An 18,689-nucleotide genomic window follows, 5' to 3' on the forward strand; every position below is an offset into this window, starting at 1 on the left:
TATGTTGCAGGTTTTCCTTGTAATGATCACTTCATATTCCCTAGCTTGTCTTTTATTGATGAAGACTTCACCCATGATGTATTGTTTCCATTTCCTCACACACTTCCCCCCATTCCCAGCCTCCTCCTCCTCCCTCTGCTCCTGCCTTGTGCCCTGCACACTCTCTACCTCACCGTGTCCTCACTTCCCCCCGCCCTGGCGTCCCCGTCTCCATGACGAAGGCCTCCAGCCAATCAGGACGTTGCTCACGTTCGGCACGTCCCCTGGCTGGCAGCGGCGTCTGCCCTCCAGTGTGTGAGGCGGGAGGGAGGATGGAGCAAACCATTAAAAATCAAGGGGGGGACACATTCCATATATCATGTTTTTATCATTTTTTATCATTAAAACTCTCACCTAAATATACGAACGTGATAAATAAAACTTTAAAGGTATTTTCTAAAGTTAAAACGGGGGGTTAATTTGTCATAAAATTGTTCAATAGCACACGATGATATTGTAGCCCCCCCTATTTTGAGGGTGGTACGCGCTGCCACAGGGTCCGCGCTAACATGTTCTTTTATATTAATGTGTGTGCTATTTTTGTAGATTGTGTGCGCCTCTCTTATTTATGGCGCTATTAGGGGCTTTCACGGTCTGTGTTTTGTTGTTTTGTTCATCAGGGAGGAGAAAAGGGGAGTCTGTCACTGAAAAGAAGACATATTGGCTGTTTTTGAGGAAAATCTAGGGGAAAAGTCAAGTGTTATATCACATAGAGAGGAGACAGTGAGGTGAAGAGCCCTCTGTCAGCAAAATTTATAGAACTATGTAGAAAAATGGAAAATTCCTTTAACCCCTTAATGACGTGACCCTGTTTTGTTTTTGTGTTTCCATTTTTTTTACTCCCTATCTTCAAAAATCTATAATTTTTCTTATTTTTCCATGTACAGGGCTTGTTTTTTTGTGTAACAAATTGTACTTTACAGTGATGGTATTTAAAACTTCTTGCCGTGTACTGGGAAGTGGGAAAAAAATTCCAAATGTGGTAAAATTGGTGAAAAAACGTATTTGCATCATTTTCATGTGGGTTCTTTATTTACGCCTTTCACTTTTTGTTCCAAATGACATCTCCTTATTCTTTGGGTTGGAACGATTACGGGGATACCAAATTTATATAGGTTTTAAAGGAAATTTACCATCAAAATCCATAATGATAAACCAGAGACACTTACTCATAGATCCAGGCACCGTGACTGTGGTAATCTTCTTATATTTGTCATCATTCCATCAACTTTTAAAATTATGCTAATGCTTTACCAGAGACTCTGACCTTACAGACTGTTACACTGCTCCCCTCCATCTTACTGCTGTAATCTCATGGCAGCAGCACATAGAGGGAGGGGAGTGTTGTGGTGGGAGATAGTGTAACAGCCTGTGAAGCTACCACACCGAAGGGCTCTGGAGAGCCCTTCTGGCTCATTAGCATAATGGGGCAGATTTATCTTAGTCTGATGTACCATTTTTGGTTGTATCTTAGTGACTTTTTTTCAGCAATTCCCCGGAGTTTGCCGTGTAGCAGTTTCCTGGTTTGCGCCTAATTTGTCTTTGTATTTCTCCTGCTTGCGCCAAATAATTGAGCAAAATCACACCAGTTCCGACCAGGTGTAGGAAAGGCAATGGTATGAGTTGCGCAAAAAAATTGGGCCTTTTTTTAAATTTTCGCTTAATAAGTCTCAACAAAAAATCTGCATTTGACAAAGAGCCAAAACTACAAAGTCGAATGAGATTCAAAAAATTGTCAGAAAAGGCCCAAAAAGAGCTGGGAAGAGGGAAATAATATAAATGACCCCCTATGAGTCCAAGGTTAACAGGACTACAGAGAAGCCTGTAGCTTTATAGCTAGTGATTGCAGGATAACAGATGGGAGGAGCGCACAGGGTGGGTTGGTGGAAAAAAAAGGTAGGGAATGTGATCAACCTGCCTGAAGAGATGGGTTTTAAGAGCATGTTTGAAGCTTTGGAGGTTGGGTGTTGGTCTGATAGTCCAGGGTAGAGCATTTCAGACAATCGGTGCACCCTGGGAGAAGTCCTGGAACTGTAAGTGGGAGGTTCAAATTAAGAGAATACTAAGATCATTGACGGATAAAAATGTACAGGGTAAGTGACAGATTGAGATGAGAGGTAGGGAGGTGCAGCTAGAGGCAAAGCTACCGGGGGAGCAGTGGCTTCGGGTCCCCGGGACTTTGATGGGCCCACTGAAGAGCTGTGGTCTTGCAGAGAAACACAGCTAATCGCATAGACAGGCTATCAGCGGCATTTCTCTATGAACCTCTCTACGTCACCAGCTAAAGTAATAGAGGGGGGCGATTTGTTGAAACGCTGATGTAGCTTTTCACTCGATCCCCTAGAAAGCAGAGCTTAGCCAGCACACTGCTCTCCTCTCCCTGCCGTCCCGACAAGTGTTTCTCCAGGACCTTTAGTGATGTAAGAAGTATGTGACAGATTACTGCGTCATCACAACAAGGTCTCTCGTGCTGCCTAGTGATGGGAATTCCAGCTCTTCTTAGTGAGTTGGATCATTGGGATATGCTCATTAAGAAGAGCCGGCTTTTCTGGCTCCTAAACAGCTCCCTATTAAATATATACAGGCAGTCCCCGGGTTACATACAAGATAGGGTCAGGAGGTTTGTTCTTAAGTTGAATTTGTATGTAAGTCGAAACTGTATATTTTATAATGGAAGTTCTAGACAATTTTTTTTCTTTTGCCCCAGTGACAATTGGAGTTTCAAAATTTTTGCTGTAATAGGACCAAGAATTATCTATAAAGCTTAATTACAGACACCTTACAGCTGATCATTGCAGTCTGGGACTATAGTAAAGCATCCAGAGAGCTTCACCAGAGGTCACAGGGGGCAGAGGGGTCTGTCTGTAACTATGGGTTGTCTGTAAGTCGGGTGTCCCTAAGTAGGGGACCGCCTGTAACAGGGAGCCTCAGTCCAGCCTGTCACCCCCTCCACTTCACTTTTAACCTGTTTTTATCGGGTTGATTTTATAGGGGAGGCCGGAGTCCAGCACAACCTTAAGACAACAGGCCTGCCGCCTCGGTGACATCACAGATGAAAGTGGTGAGGTAAATGGGGCACTTGGCATTTTCCATCAGCTCCCTAGAGATGACTGGGGCAGCCCCCGCATGCGCCGGTGTGCTATGGGGGTACATTGGTCCTGTGGATAGGGCCAAACTTGCTTAGATGGGACGACCCCTTTAATTCACCATTAATATATAGATAATATGTTTGGTTTTTTTAATTAAAGCTTTATATATGAAAATAATTGATAATTTCTTTCTAATGTAAGATTCAAGGGAAAATCTCTTTAAGATGGAATTTAATATATAGATATTAAGAATAATTCCTTTAATCCGGGATTACTACATAGATAAAATGGGTCATTCTTGTAATTAAGGGACATCCACCACCAGGATGATGGATTTTAAAGCAAGCACACTGACATACTGGTGTGTGACCTCTCTGACATATCCTCTTATTTAAAGGGGTTGTCCGAGACTTATTAAAAAAACAAAACAAAGGGTGGCCTGGAGGGGGCTGCTTAAAAAAATAAATATATACTTACTTTCAGGTGACCTCCAGGTGTCCCGCACTGCTGTCACTCTGATCAGCTCGGCATGTAAACAAACATGGCCGCGGGAGCATTGCTGGATTCAGCTTCTGGCCGGACCCGACACCCATTTGTCCCGCATTTTCAATGCTGTGAATAGGGACGGGTGGGCGTGGCTAGCCACGGCCGGTTGGAAGCTGAGTCCAGCACTGCTCCCGCGGACTTGTTTGTTTACATAGCGTGCAAACCGGAGCGACAGCAGCGCGGGACACACAAAGGGCGCCAGAAAGTAAGTATATCTTAATTTTTTTAAACAGCTTTATCCCGGCCACCTTTTGTTTTTATAATAAGTCTCAGACAACCCCTTTAAATAAGAGCATATCATGCCAGAGACGGCACACACCAGTATAGAAAAATAAATGTATAAAAAATATAAAAGTTCTGGCAATCTCTTTAATTTTGGGTTTCATATATAGATATAATGAATGACCCCTTTAATCTGGCATTAATATATTCAAACATTATAATAATTCTTCAAATCCAGCTATTACAGAAAGTGTGAGATTATCAGAATATTCCAGATATGTATATATTAAAAGTGGTCCCCTTTATATGGAATAAACTGTGCAGACTATGCCTCAATTTAAAGAGGTTTTTTCATCTTTCAACTTCTCCAGCTAGGACATCATGATCATGAATGGAGCCAGCAGAACAGCTCCACTCACTGTATAGTGGCCAGTCCCGGTACTGCAGTTGGGCTCCAATTCAAGAGATTTGAAGATGGGTTGCAGTTGGAGTTCTACCGATCTGATATTGATTGCCTAACCTATATCAATATCATAAAACTGAAAACCCCTCTAGTTCCTACAGTAGTCTGGAATACAGTTCTGGCATCATGGGTTCAGTTCTGGTTCAATGGCATTGTTATCAGGGATTGGCACTTCAAGACATACTGTACCATATATTGAGATGTGTTTAATAGAAAACATATGCAAAACATACCAAATGATGAATTGAATCACTCAATGTCACCCAAGGTGGCAACACGTGGGGAAACAAGCCGGGCCAGATTTTCTGGTTCAACTGTGCAAACTCACCAAAAACAAATAGTTTTCTTATCGGACGCTCCTACCCAGTCATTGCATCTGTTCTTTGTCTCCAAGAGCCTGGCGTCACCTATAACTCATCACTAGAGAATTCAGAAGATGTCAGTAAATCTCCTGTACATCAAGATCGCTTAGTTTCCTAGGAATACAAATCGATGACCTATGTTTAGGATAGTCAATCAGTGTATAATCGGCAACGATCCAAACAGATCATGGAAACAGCCCATCTGCTGCAAAGACATCTAGATATGAGATGATTGGAGATGGATAGTAATCACCACTGGTTCCATCATCGTTCTTGACGACAATGTTTCCGATGTATCAAAATCCACAATTGCCGATTCTGTCTTGGGCATTTCTCAAACATGAGATAATTGCAGGAGCCAAAGACGAGACCACCAGCACCACCCCAACTGAAATGAACACCAGGAATCCGCCCAGGACACAGGTATAGAGGATCAACAGTCGAGGTGCATGTGAAGTAGTAGAACATGCAGCTGGCCAAATATGGAGAAGACAGTGCTCACCGATGTAGAAGTCAATCTTATTGAAAAGATGCCATGGGTGGAGGGGAGATCCGTCACGACTAGGCGATGGGCCGTTTCTCGCAACTCTCGCATTGTCAAGCCTAGGACATGAGATAGTTGGCCGATCTTGTTTAAAAAAGGGATGAGTCTAGCGTGCTTGACCACCTCTATACATTACATTAGACAAAAGTGGATTCCTAGTCAACAGACCTCCCGACTCGCCTCCTCGACAGACGACGTTTGGAGACAAGTAGGTTTCGGCATGCAATGTCAGGTCTTTTTGTCAAACCTCCCACCCTTCGTCATAAGTGTCTCAGTTGACTCTTCCCATTGACAAATGCTTGGCCAACCCAAGCGTTCTTCCACACAGTAGAAGTTTTGTGATTCCCCCGAAGAGGTTACATTTTTTCAATTGTGAGAGGTGTCAAAACATTTCAACAAGACTCTATATACGTAACTCTATATATGTAACCCCAAATTTTTCATGCCAGGTTAGGTCAAAAGTAGGATTAGTTATTTTTGGCCTATTGTTTCTACACCTTGCCAGCTCCTACCGAGATTTATGTAGCAATGTCATCCCGTAATTGGGTTTGTGTTTTTTTCACATCGGATGTGGTTCTACGAGAATCTCTGACATGTATGTTAATGTGCAGTCTCTGCGCCGCGGCAAACAATACATTTTTAATGCGCCCTTTAGGATTCCGAAGCGTTTTCCCATCACGGCGCGTAAGCCTTCGTCTGTCTCCCCTCCACCCTGATAGAAGCCTGAGAGCTGAGATATGAGCGCTGAGACCTCTTGACAGGGAATGTGCTCAGCGAGGAGGCTTTGAAAAAGGGGAGGGGGGGTCTATAGAGATTTGCAAAGCACAAAACCCTCCACACCTGCACCAATGATCCGGGGAGAATTTTTACATGGATATTCAAAAAGAACAATTCACTCGAGGGGAGAAAAAAAAAAAAAATTAACATCCACCGGGACTCTTATCAAATTTCCTTAAGCTCTTAAGAGCTTACATTGTCATGAACCTTCTTTATTTTTGTTACAACGTCCTAATTTTTCATAGAAAAATTATTATAAAAATTGTATTTTTTTTTTACACAGAATGGGGCCTTACAATTTAATTCTTGATACCCCTATTTCAATCCAAAATAACCACCTACACTTATCTTCTGTCTTCTGTAGATAACCATCATGCTGTTTTCGGGATCGCTGATGGTCACGGGAAGTTGAACCTCCTACTTATCAGTGTATATCTCATGTAGATTACTTACATACAGCTTCCTCTTTCCTATTATCTTCTTCTGTACGGTACAAATCCAAATTTGTGATCCATGGAATAGGTACAGTGTCGGACTAGGTTTCCTTAGGCCCACCAAAGAAAATCAATCTGGGAGCCCCACTAGAATGAAGCTGCCGTCACGCATGCGCACTTCTAATCCAGTCAAGGCTATGTTGAAGATGGCGTAGTGTCTTAAAGGAAACCTTTCCGGTCAATTTGGGACACTAAACCAAATACAAGTCTATATGGAGCTGTGGCTTAGTGTTCCTAATCGCCTTATATGATATCATTTCATGGCCTCGATAAAAAAATAAATAAATTCTTACCTAGAGGTTCATCGGATTCACCTCTGGTGCTCAATGCTTTAAGGAAGCCAAAGTAGTCCAACAAAGGCTTCATTGTCCATGAATTGTACCTACAGAACATGTCCTACCACATAAGCGCCGAGAGCTCCGGATCTAGATAACTAGATATAGACATATCTTTATGGCCACGAACTGATCTTTTCACAAATATGCAAATGAACCTTTAAGTGCAATATGGGCGGGTCTTGATAGCCAGATATGCCTATACACATGCAAAGACTAAAAACATCAGCCAAGATTAAAGGGTCGACAATTTCAAAGAGAGTCAGTGCACTTGTGGCTCTATGTAGGCAAATATGCCAGATCAGGCCCGCCCCCAATGCACTTGGCAGATTTGCATATCCATTTATTTGCATGTAAGTGGTTTCAGGGTCATTTTGGACCCCATAGACTCCCTTCACAGTTGTATAATGTAAAGCATCAATTATCTTTTCGTCTGGTAATAAATAATCCCGCTAATGTGCCCGGTAATGTCTTCTTCGAAGGAAGCAACATGTGCCGACCTTAGCGTTTTCTAGACTGACGTAATTAGGGTTTCCAGTAAAGAGTTCTTAGATTAATAGTTTCACGATTACACGCGCGGTAGAAAATGAATGAGCAATTAGTAGGAAAGTGCTCGGCATTCTGGGTAGGAAATTGAGTGAAAGTGATAGGACGGAGGAAATAGATTCGACGAGGATGCCGTGAACTTCAGCTTAGATAAACAAATGCCATATTGTGTGTAGGAAGCAAATAATAAAAAAAAAACATGGACTTTGATGTTTAGTTGCTGGGCAGATCCTGAGAATTTTTCCTCCTCGTCGCTCTGTAACAAAAGGCTGAAACTGAATGGTTAGAAAGACGGAGGAGACAGAGAACAGAACAGATAAGGAGAAGCTTTGTGGGATATGTTAAAAGGAGGAAGGGGTCCCTGACAGAAACCCCTCTCTATACACTGGTGACATCATCACCAGCCATCACTCACCTATATGACATCATGCCTCATTAAGTATTAGTTATATTGTACAGGAGTGACATCATCACCATATCATATCACGTCTCTATAGGACAGGTCCAACTTAACAGGAGTGACATCATCATCTCTCATCTCTTAAATATATGACATCATCACCTCTCATCTCTCAGATACAGTATATGACATCACCTTCTCATAGGACAGGTTCAACTTAACAGGAGTGACATCATTATCTCTCACCTCTTAAAAATATGACATCATCACCTCTCATCTCTCAGATACAGTATATGACATCACCTCTTCATAGGACAGGTCCAACTTAACAGGAGTGACATCATCATCACTCATGTCTCAGATATACGACATCATGTCTCATTAGGTATTGGTTATGTTGTACAGGAGTGACATCATCTCTCACCTCTTAAATATATGACATCATCACCTCTCATCTCTCAGATACAGTATATGACATCACCTCCTCATAGGACAGGTTCACAGGAGTGACATCATCATCAGTCATCTCTCAGCACATAAGGTATTGGTTATGTTGTACAGGACTGACCTCAACAGCAGTCACTAATCTTCATATGGTACACATGTGACATCATTACCAGCTGTCCAAGGATATATGATATCACTAATCTGCATATGGTGCAGAAGCAACATCATTACCTGCCTTCTCAGATGTATGACATCACCAATCTTCATTTGGTTCATTACATCATAACCAACCGCCCCCATATGTATGACATCACTAATCATACAGAAGTGACATCATTGACAGCTGTCTCAGATGTATGACATCACTAATCCTCAGATGTCAGTTATATTGTGCAAGAGTGACATCATAACCAGCCATTCCATATATATGACAGCACTAATGGTACAGAAGGGACATCATTACTAGTCGTCTCAGACGTATGACATCACTAATCTTTAAATGATACAGAAGTGACATCATTACCGTCTCAAATGTATGACATCACTAATCTCCATATGGTCCAGAAGTGATATCATAACCAGCCGTCCCATGTATATGACATCACTAATGGTACAGAAGTGACACCATTGCCAGCCGCCTCGGATGTATGACCTCACTAATGGTACAGGAATGACATCATTACCAGCCGTCTCAGATGTATGACATCACTAATCCTCAGCTGACAGTTATATTGTGCAGGAGTGACATCATCAGTCCATTACTCACTAAATACAGGGAGTTAGGCTACGGCTTCTTGGGACACACCTATAGGGTGGCGGCACGTTCCCCGCCGTGGGTGACTGTGATTGTAATTGACAATTATATTTTCTAATGCTGACAGAGCGCTGAGATCTCTATACAGCGGGCAGATAAGACGGCTCCTCTGGGAATCGGGGAAGAGAGGAAGTATCTGAGAGGAGAACTTGTCTGGATGACTTCATTCACAGTCTGTTCCCTCCTGACACATTGTGTAACAGAACACAGGGGGCTTGTGTAGGAGGCCGTGGCCCGATGACTGCAGAAAGATCACTGACGTTGGTGTTCTAGAAGACGGGGGAATCCTGAATCACAAAATTGGCCTTTTTTTGTCAAATTATTTTTGAAAGTCTTGCGTGGGCGACAAAGTGACTCAGTGATTTCTATTCAATGCCTACAGCGATTACCGGCGGCACGACTCGCTCAAAGGAGTCATTCAGGTTCAGGTTGAAAGAGAGAAGAAAAAACCAATTGTATCAATCCTATCAATCAATCCTGACAGCGAGTGATCAGCTTCCCTACAGCTCCCCCGAAGGGGGAATAAAGTATTACACCGTGTTCAATGAAATCAATGGGCTGTGTGTGAAACATACAAAGGTGCATAGTCTTTCGGGGAACTACGATCAACTATCCAAACGTGCCAGGGTCAGAATGGACACCCTATTACCAAAACTCTGACATGAAAAAAAACTACTTATTTTGCAGGTTGCTAAACTGGACCCCCTTCAACCCAGGGATGGATTAAGACTGGCATGGGCCCTGAGCTGTATGAATATTATAGCCCCTACAAGTCAATTCCTACATATGGCACTAGACCAGTGGTGGCGAACCTATGGCACGGGTGCCAGAGGTGGCACTCGGAACCTCTCTATGGGCACCTGTGCCATCACCCCAGCGCAGAGTTCGCCAGACAGGACTCAAGGCCCACTGCAGTCCCAGGCAGCCCAGGACCCTATAAGGAAGCTACAATGATAATCCAATCTTCTACTTCTTCTGTCTACTGTATTGGTGTCCTCAGGTGCCTATACAATTGAAACATGTGACAGAGCAGGGAGTAATAAGTTGCTGCTTAAATTGTCGCATTGGCACTTTGCGAAAAATATGTTGGTTATGGTTGTAGTTTGGGCCCTCGGTGTCTAAAAGGTTTGCCATCACTGCACTAGATTCTGCTTATTAGGGTAAGTGTCCCTTCTGCCTGCATTAAATATGCAGATTCAGGACCTTTGGAAGACTTTCAAAGGTCCTGAAATGGATCTTGTGTAAACGTGTATTGTGACCAGGAACAGATATACAAGGATTTCATTGGTGAATTTTCTTCCTAGTATAAAATTTAGTGGGTGTTGCAGGTGGCCATGGCCCCTCTAGAAGCTTTGGGCCCAAATTGCCTACATTAAAATCCACTACTGCTTCCACCACAGCAACAGGGGTCCCATGTCCCCCATTTGATTGAAGAAGTGTTCAAGTCAGTGGTGGTAGCCAAGTGTGCGCATATGAATATTGAACCCCTCAATGAAGACACAAGTGATCCCCAATTTGTATTTGGGTTCAAAGTGGTACACGGGCCCAAATGGGGGGATTTATCAGACATGTCTGAGGTAAAACTGTTCTAGTTGCCCATGGAAACCAATTAGAAATCAGCTTTTATCTTATAAACAGCTGTGGGAAAATTAAAGCTGAGCTCTGATTGGTTACCGTGGGTAACTAGAACAGTTCTGCTCTCAGACACTTCTGATAAATCTCCCCCAAAGTGTTGATCTTTAAACATCTTTTTTAACATTAATTTTTAGTATTCCACAGAAAATAAGTGAAATATGAGCATTTTGAACTACATTATATTTGTGAAATCCAACAGCAATGCATTGTGGTCCACTCCGAATAGTATTTGTATATTTACACCACTTTTACTAATACTTGCAACTCTTATGAGAAAAGACATTGTGAAATCTATGAAAAAAGGAGACGTGAAAGATCACACAACACCCATGGCTTAAAAGGGAAGTTGTCCTGAGTGACGCTAAATTACCTAATTTTTCGGACATGGTCGGTGTTACCGTTCCCAATGAGCAATCGTTGAAAAATCCCTATGACAACACTTCTGACTCTTGATTTGACAGTGTTATCAAAGATACACAAGGCCAGTTGTATCCCATTTTTCCATGATAACACTGAGCTGACAGAAACCGGCAACAGGAAGTGCTATCTTAGGGACAGAGGAAGCACTTCTCAAGAGGCTTGTTTCCTTGAAATGTGCCAAAAAGTGAAATGTAAAGGTGTCCAGAAGGGTTTTAGGACATAAATATGCAAGTAGAAATAACTGTACTGTCCCTTTAAGAAGATAGAACTAACATTAAGTTCATATATAGGACCAGCTGGGCAATGTGAAAGAAATCAATGGATGGGCAAGTGTTATGATTAAACAGGAAAATATAATTGAAATAATATGTTATCATAAACTTCACACTTCCAGAAATCAATGTGTTGTCAATCTGGCAGCCGACCAGCTGGAAGAGGAGTCATGTCTGCCACAGCAGAAGCAGACGTTCATAGAGCGCCCCAGCATTAGCTCATGGTAAGACGGGAAGCAAATTCACTGTGCCCATTTAAGAGCATTTCCTTTCAAAACACGACAAAAACTTCCACTTAGAAACTAAATCTACATACAAAAATATAACTCCTATAATACTGCCCCCTATGTACAAGAATATAACTACTATAATACTGCCCCCTATGTACAGGAATATAACTACTATAATACTGCCCCCTATGTACAAGAATATAACTACTATAATACTGCCCCCTATGTACAAGAATATAACTACTATAATACTGCCCCCTATGTACAAGAATATAACTACTATAATACTGCCCCCTATGTACAAGAATATAACTACTATAATACTGCCCCTATGTACAGGAATATAACTACTATAATACTGTCCCCTATGTACAGGAATATAACTACTATAATACTGCCCCCTATGTACAAGAATACAACTACTATAATACTGCCCCCTATGTACAGGAATATAACTACTATAATACTGCCCCCTATGTACAGGAATATAACTACTATAATACTGCCCCCTATGTACAAGAATATAACTGCTTTAATACTGCCCCCTATGTACAAGAATATAACTACTATAATACTGCCCCCTATGTACAAGAATATAACTTCTATAATACTGCCCCCCTATGTACAAGAATATAACTACTATAATACTGCCCCTATGTACAAGAATATAACTACTATAATACTACCCCCTATGTACAAGAATATAACTACTATAATACTGCCCCCTATGTACAGGAATATAACTACTATAATACTGCCCCCTATGTACAGGGATATAACTACTATAATACTGCCCCCTATGTACAAGAATATAACTACTATAATACTGCCCCCTATGTACAAGAATATAACTTCTATAATACTGCCCCCCTATGTACAAGAATATAACTACTATAATACCGCCCCTATGTACAAGAATATAACTACTATAATACTGCCACCTATGTACAGGAATATAACTACTATAATACTAATACTTTAATACTTCCCTTTCCCGCTTCTGAATGCAGTTATTCATCATATTACATAATGTGTAAAGTGGCTCTAGGGTGGAGCTGCCCTTTAAATAACAGGACATTGACTGGCAATCTGGAAGCGCGACAGAAAAATCATCCCCACCCCAAGCAGATTACAATCTAATTAGGTTAATGGAAACCATGCAGGGAGAATTGATCAAAACTTTGTGATTTTGTATCCCACGACCTACATGAAGCGTCTCATGGGATCTTGTGATCGTAGTGATCGGAATGTGTAGATGGTGATTGGAGATGAGCCCCTCGTACACTCTCTTTCTGGCACTGTTTTTGATTTTGCATGCCACATTTAAGGGGTACTATTTGGTGGACACTTTTTCCCTAAATGGGGGGCACTTAAGGGGACAATCTTGTGGACGCTGTCATGGGTGCATTCTCTCTCTGCATATTAAAGGGTCAATTTCTGGCTGACATTTCTATGGGTGCACTCTATGGCTCGCATTGCTTATGGGGAAATCTCTAGCTGAAATTATTATGGGTGCACTCTAGTTGAGGCTTTTATGGGCACACTCTATGGTTGGCACTTTTTATGGGTCACTCTTCGGTTCTCATTTCTATGGATGCACTCTAGTTTACACTTTTATAGGTACACTCTTTGGATGGCATTGTTTATGGGGTAATTTCTAGCTAAAAACATCATGGGTACACTCTAGTTGACACTTTTATGGGCACACTCTATGGTTGGCATTATTTATGGGTCACTCTTTGCTTCTCATTTCTTTGAATGCACTCTAGTTCTCACTTTTATAGGCACACTCTTTGGTTGGCATTGTTTATGGGGCAATTTCTAGCTAAAGACATAATGGGTACACTCTAGTTTACGCTTTTACGGGTACACTATTTGGTTGGCATTATTTATGGGGCAATCTTTTAAGTAACATTTACAATGGATTAGTCTGGATGACACATTTATGGGTGCAGTCTCTGTCTGCCATTGTTTATTGGGTGACACTCCTTTTTGGATGACCCTTTTATAGGGTCAATCCCTGGGCACTCTATGGTTCACACTATAATGATGGCACTGTTTATGGGTGCCCCTTCTTTTAGGTCTAAATGGCAACGTCGGATGAGGGTATGCCAAGTATCTAAAGGTGAAAGTTCTCAGCTAATTTTTGATATTTTTTTGTATCAGTCTCCACAATGAATGACTATGGGCACAGCTCTACTACTATTATGCCCATGCCTGCCATCTGTGTTGGGCACTGAAGGGTTCATGGGTCTCCCTATTAATAATTGGCAAATGGGCAAATTGGAACATAAGAATTGCCCATTTAGGGACGTCCTAATAGGATAACGGAGAGCAGACAGATGTCTCAGACTGGCATCAGCGGGCATCGGAGTATCACGCCGGGCATCATTATCCCATTCATTACACCCATTCTTAGACATACAATAAAAAAATATAATGGTTCTCTAGTTTTTAGTTGATACGAAGAGATTACTCCACATGACACGTTCAGACACAAGATGCCAGGCACGATGCCCGCGGAGCAGCACTTTCGTAAACTGGTATTTCTGTATAGACAGACGCACCCAATGATTCAAGAATAATTGATATTGTTATGTAATTGTGTTTACATCCTAAGAATGGGGCGGGGGGAAATATTTAAGGTTTTTGTGTAAGATAACCTATGGCTGTGGGGGATATGGTGGCACTGTAATAGGAGTAGAGTTATGGGGGGGGGGGGCACTGTAATGGCCCAGATAAGCTCCATTCTGCCGTGTGGGACTTTGATGGATTGGGGCGCTGTTATTTCAATCGAGGGAGGCGTTGTTACTATGGATGGGGGGTGGGCTCTTGTTGTTATGGTTGGGGGCGCTGTTATTTCCATCAAGGGAAGTGTTGTTACTATGGATGGGGGCTCTGTTGTCACTATGGATGGGGGCGCTGTTGTCACTATGGATGGGGGCGCTGTTGTCACTATGGATTGGGGCACTGTTGTCACTATGGATGGGGGCACTGTTGTCACTACGGATGAGGGAGCTGTTGTCACTATGGATTGGGGCACTGTTGTCACTACGGATGAGGGAGCTGTTGTCACTATGGATGAGGGAGCTGTTGTCACTATGGATGGGGGCGCTGTTGTCATTATGGATGGGGGCGCTGTTGTCACTATGGATGGGGGCGCTGTTGTCACTATGGATGGGGGCGCTGTTGTCACTATGGATGGGGGCGCTGTTGTCATTATGGATGGGGGCGCTGTTGTCACTATGGATGAGGGAGCTGTTGTCACTATGGATGGGGGCGCTGTTGTCATTATGGATGGGGGCGCTGTTGTCACTATGGATGGGGGCGCTGTAGTCACTATGGATGGGGGCGCTGTTGTCACTATGGATGGGGGCGCTGTTGTCATTATGGATGGGGGCGCTGTTGTCACTATGGATGAGGGAGCTGTTGTCACTATGGATGGGGGCGCTGTTGTCATTATGGATGGGGGCGCTGTTGTCACTATGGATGGGGGCGCTGTTGTCACTATGGATGGGGGCGCTGGGGAAGCAAGTATTTTACATTTATACATCCATTACAAAATGTAAAGGTATCCAGGGAAACAAGGCGACAAGGAATAATAAAGGCAATATGAAAACGTTTAGGTCTCCGAAGCCCCTTCATCAGTTTAAATACATAAATATATACAAATATATTAGCTAAAACGCTAAATATTGTATTCATTTCAGTTTAATGACGTAAAGCATGATATTTTTGCAACATTTACTACTTCGAGATCCCTTATTACAGTGACATATCCCTTTAAGGGAAGATGTCATTCCATTCGGCAATTTCCGGAACGTTTCGTCTCCTTTCGTCAAATCCGAGCTGCTTCCTTCTCGGCTATTGCTTTGAGGCTGGCGAGTGACCACGCCCCCGTGTGCGTGGCCTCCTCCAATGGGAGCGCAGGAACTAGGGCAGAGTGTGTGTGCGAGCCGCGAGGGGAGGGGTTGGGGGAGCGGTTGGGGCAGGCTGGCGGCGCATGCGCGGTGGCGTCCTCCCCCGCTCCGTGCTGTGTGTGTGATGTCTGGGCTGGAGAGTGGATTTTAAAGATGGCCGGAGCGGCTCCCGTCTACTGTGTCTGCCGGCAGCCGTACGATGTGAGCCGGTTCATGATCGAATGCGACATCTGCAAGGACTGGTTCCATAGCAGGTATGGGGGGCTCTGCTGTGTCTGTGGGGGGCTATGAGCCGGCTCTGGGGCTGCTGAGAGCTGAGGGGGCGACTGGGGCAGGCAGGATCATAACAATAAGGTGGTCTCTGAGGTAATGAGAAGTCAGGGCCCGGGGCTGGCAGCATGCACATCCCCCAGACCCCACTAATAACACTCAGTCACTATACTAGGGGGGCTATGCTATACATATAGGGGGACCCCAACACTGGAGCACCCCAAAATCACCCTATCACTAACGAAAGGGTCACCGGTAATTCTAAAAGTCACCACCACCCCAAAAAAGTATCACCCTGCTGCACCCCAAGACTGTCACCTCCTTTAAAAGGCTCTGACTACGCTCATTGCTCCCCCAAAAGTGTCCTGGATAGTTTGGGGGTGTTCACGTTTTGTTGTCCTCCTTCATAAAAGTAGTGAGGGGTCACCCCAAAAAGTTGTCGTCCTCTCCCGGTGGTGAAAATTACTTTCTAATGAGAAGTTGTACCTATGTTATGCCCCCCCCCAAAAAAAATGTAAGAAATAACCCCGCTTATATAACGGTTCCCCTTTGGTTATAATGCCCCCCCCCCCCTCAAGTTTTGAGGTGTCAAGAAAATAAGTGCCCCCTAGTCATTTTAGAGGCACATGTGTGATGCATAGCGCCACCTTATGGTGAATAAAACTTGCAGACATGGTGGCATGTGTAACTTATGTCTGATGGTACGGTGGCATGGTATAACCTGGGTATTGCATAATGGTATGACCTAGGTATATGTGTGTTATGCCACTATGGTATAACCTGGGTATATGTGTGTTATGCAACTATGCTATAACCTGGGTATATGTGTGTCATGGCAGTATGGTATAACCTGGGTATATGTGTGTTATGCAACTATGCTATAACCTGGGTATATGTGTGTTACGGGACTATGCTATAACCTGGGTATATGTGTGTTATGCAACTATGGTATAACCTGGGTATATGTGTGTTACAGCACTATGCTATAACCTGGGTATATGTGTGTTGCGGCACTATGCTATAACCTGGGTATATGTGTGTTGCGGCACTATGCTATAACCTGGGTATATGTGTGTTGCGGCACTATGCTATAACCTGGATATATGTGTGTTGCGGCACTATGCTATAACCTGGGTATATGTGTGTTGCGGCACTATGCTATAACCTGGGTATATGTGTGTTGCGGCACTATGCTATAACCTGGGTATATGTGTGTTGCGGCACTATGCTATAACCTGGGTATATGTGTGTTGCGGCACTATGCTATAACCTGGGTATATGTGTGTTGCGGCACTATGCTATAACCTGGGTATATGTGTGTTGCGGCACTATGCTATAACCTGGGTATATGTGTGTTGCGGCACTATGCTATAACCTGGGTATATGTATGTTGCAGCACTATGCTATAACCTGGGTATATGTGTGTTGCGGCACTATGCTATAACCTGGGTATACGTGTGTTGCGGCACTATGCTATAACCTGGGTATATGTATGTTGCGGCACTATGCTATAACCTGGGTATATGTATGTTGCGGCACTATGCTATAACCTGGGTATATGTGTGTTGCGGCACTATGCTATAACCTGGGTATATTTGTGTTGCGGCACTATGCTATAACCTGGGTATATTTGTGTTGCGGCACTATGCTATAACCTGGGTATATGTATGTTGCGGCACTATGCTATAACCTGGGTATATGTGTGTCATGGCAGTATGCTATAACCTGGGTATATGTGTGTTACGGCACTATGCTATAACCTGGGTATATTTGTATATAGGATATCACCATGTTATGTGGTATAATATATAGTATTGTAGGTGTACGGTATAACCTTGGTATATTGGATACAGTTTGGTATAACCTAGGTATGTATTATGGAATAATTTAGGTATATTGGATAGAGTTTTGGTATAACCTAGGTATATATTGAGGTATGCGTTGAGTATATGGTATATAGTTTGCTATGGACTAGGTATATAGTATATAACTTGGGTATGGAGTATGATACAACCTTGTTACATGGTATAATGACATCCAGTACGGTATAACCTGGGTATGTGAAGGTGGGGGGGGTGGATGTAAGAGGACCCTTAAAGTGACGTGCACGCCGTGTTCCTGTCAGTAGAAGTTGTGTTGAGTGCAGAGAGTCTCCTCGTGGGTTACAATGTGCCGGCTCCCGCTATAACATGTGCTGTGTGACCTTTATGTAGCGTGTTATGATGATAGGACGCGGGCGGTTGTATCGCACACCCCTTCTCCGTATCGCGCCAGGACAATGGATGTGATCACCCACATTCCCGCTGCGCTGATTCCCTGCCGCCTTTTGTTTTCTCCCGTTACATAATAACTTGGCGGAGCGGAGGGATCTCTCTCCGTAATGACAGGTAGCAACTTTCCGGTGGGAACGAGAAGATGTCCCGACCCCCACGGCGGGGGGGGATCCATGTGTGTGTGTGTTACCGGCCATTGAGACAAAGGAAGTAGTTAGTGATCAGCCCCTTCTCCGCTGCCCCTGCTGTCCCCATACACTTTGCCGTCCAGGTTTTCCCTAGGTTATAGCATCGGGCAGTTGTGTGTCCCCTTTTTATTGTGTCGCTTGTTTTGCTCCGCTCTGGTTTCAGCTTTGTTTTCAGGCATCAGGCCGGGGGTATTTGCTCAGACGCTGGAGTGGGGGGGGGGGGGGGGGGAGATCGGGAGGAGGGAGGTTGTGATTGTAAGAGGAGCCTCTGATTGACAGCATGGCTGCGAGGACATTTAAATCCTCCCATTTAAACAAAACAGGACGCGCTCTGCTGCCCCCGGTGGCCACGAGAGTGAACCACAGGCCGGCGTGACAATACAGTTGTGTTTTGCGGCCTCTT

At 43.5% G+C, this 18,689-nt stretch overlaps 1 protein-coding gene across 2 annotated transcripts in view; it reads left to right on the forward strand.

The window, feature by feature from the left end:
• The first annotated feature begins 15,601 nt into the window (after window positions 1-15,601).
• The window catches only part of KDM7A (lysine demethylase 7A), a 52,363-nt gene continuing 49,275 nt past the window's right edge, over window positions 15,602-18,689 (forward strand). For both annotated transcript variants that reach the window (XM_072145262.1, XM_072145261.1), the window contains exon 1: window positions 15,602-15,809. In XM_072145262.1, coding sequence (XP_072001363.1) covers window positions 15,709-15,809 — 101 coding nt within the window. In that variant the 5' untranslated portion in view covers window positions 15,602-15,708. The remainder of the gene's footprint in view (window positions 15,810-18,689) is intronic.

This window comes from Engystomops pustulosus, chromosome 4, assembly GCF_040894005.1.
Source record: "Engystomops pustulosus chromosome 4, aEngPut4.maternal, whole genome shotgun sequence".
NCBI classification, from domain to species: domain Eukaryota; kingdom Metazoa; phylum Chordata; class Amphibia; order Anura; family Leptodactylidae; genus Engystomops; species Engystomops pustulosus.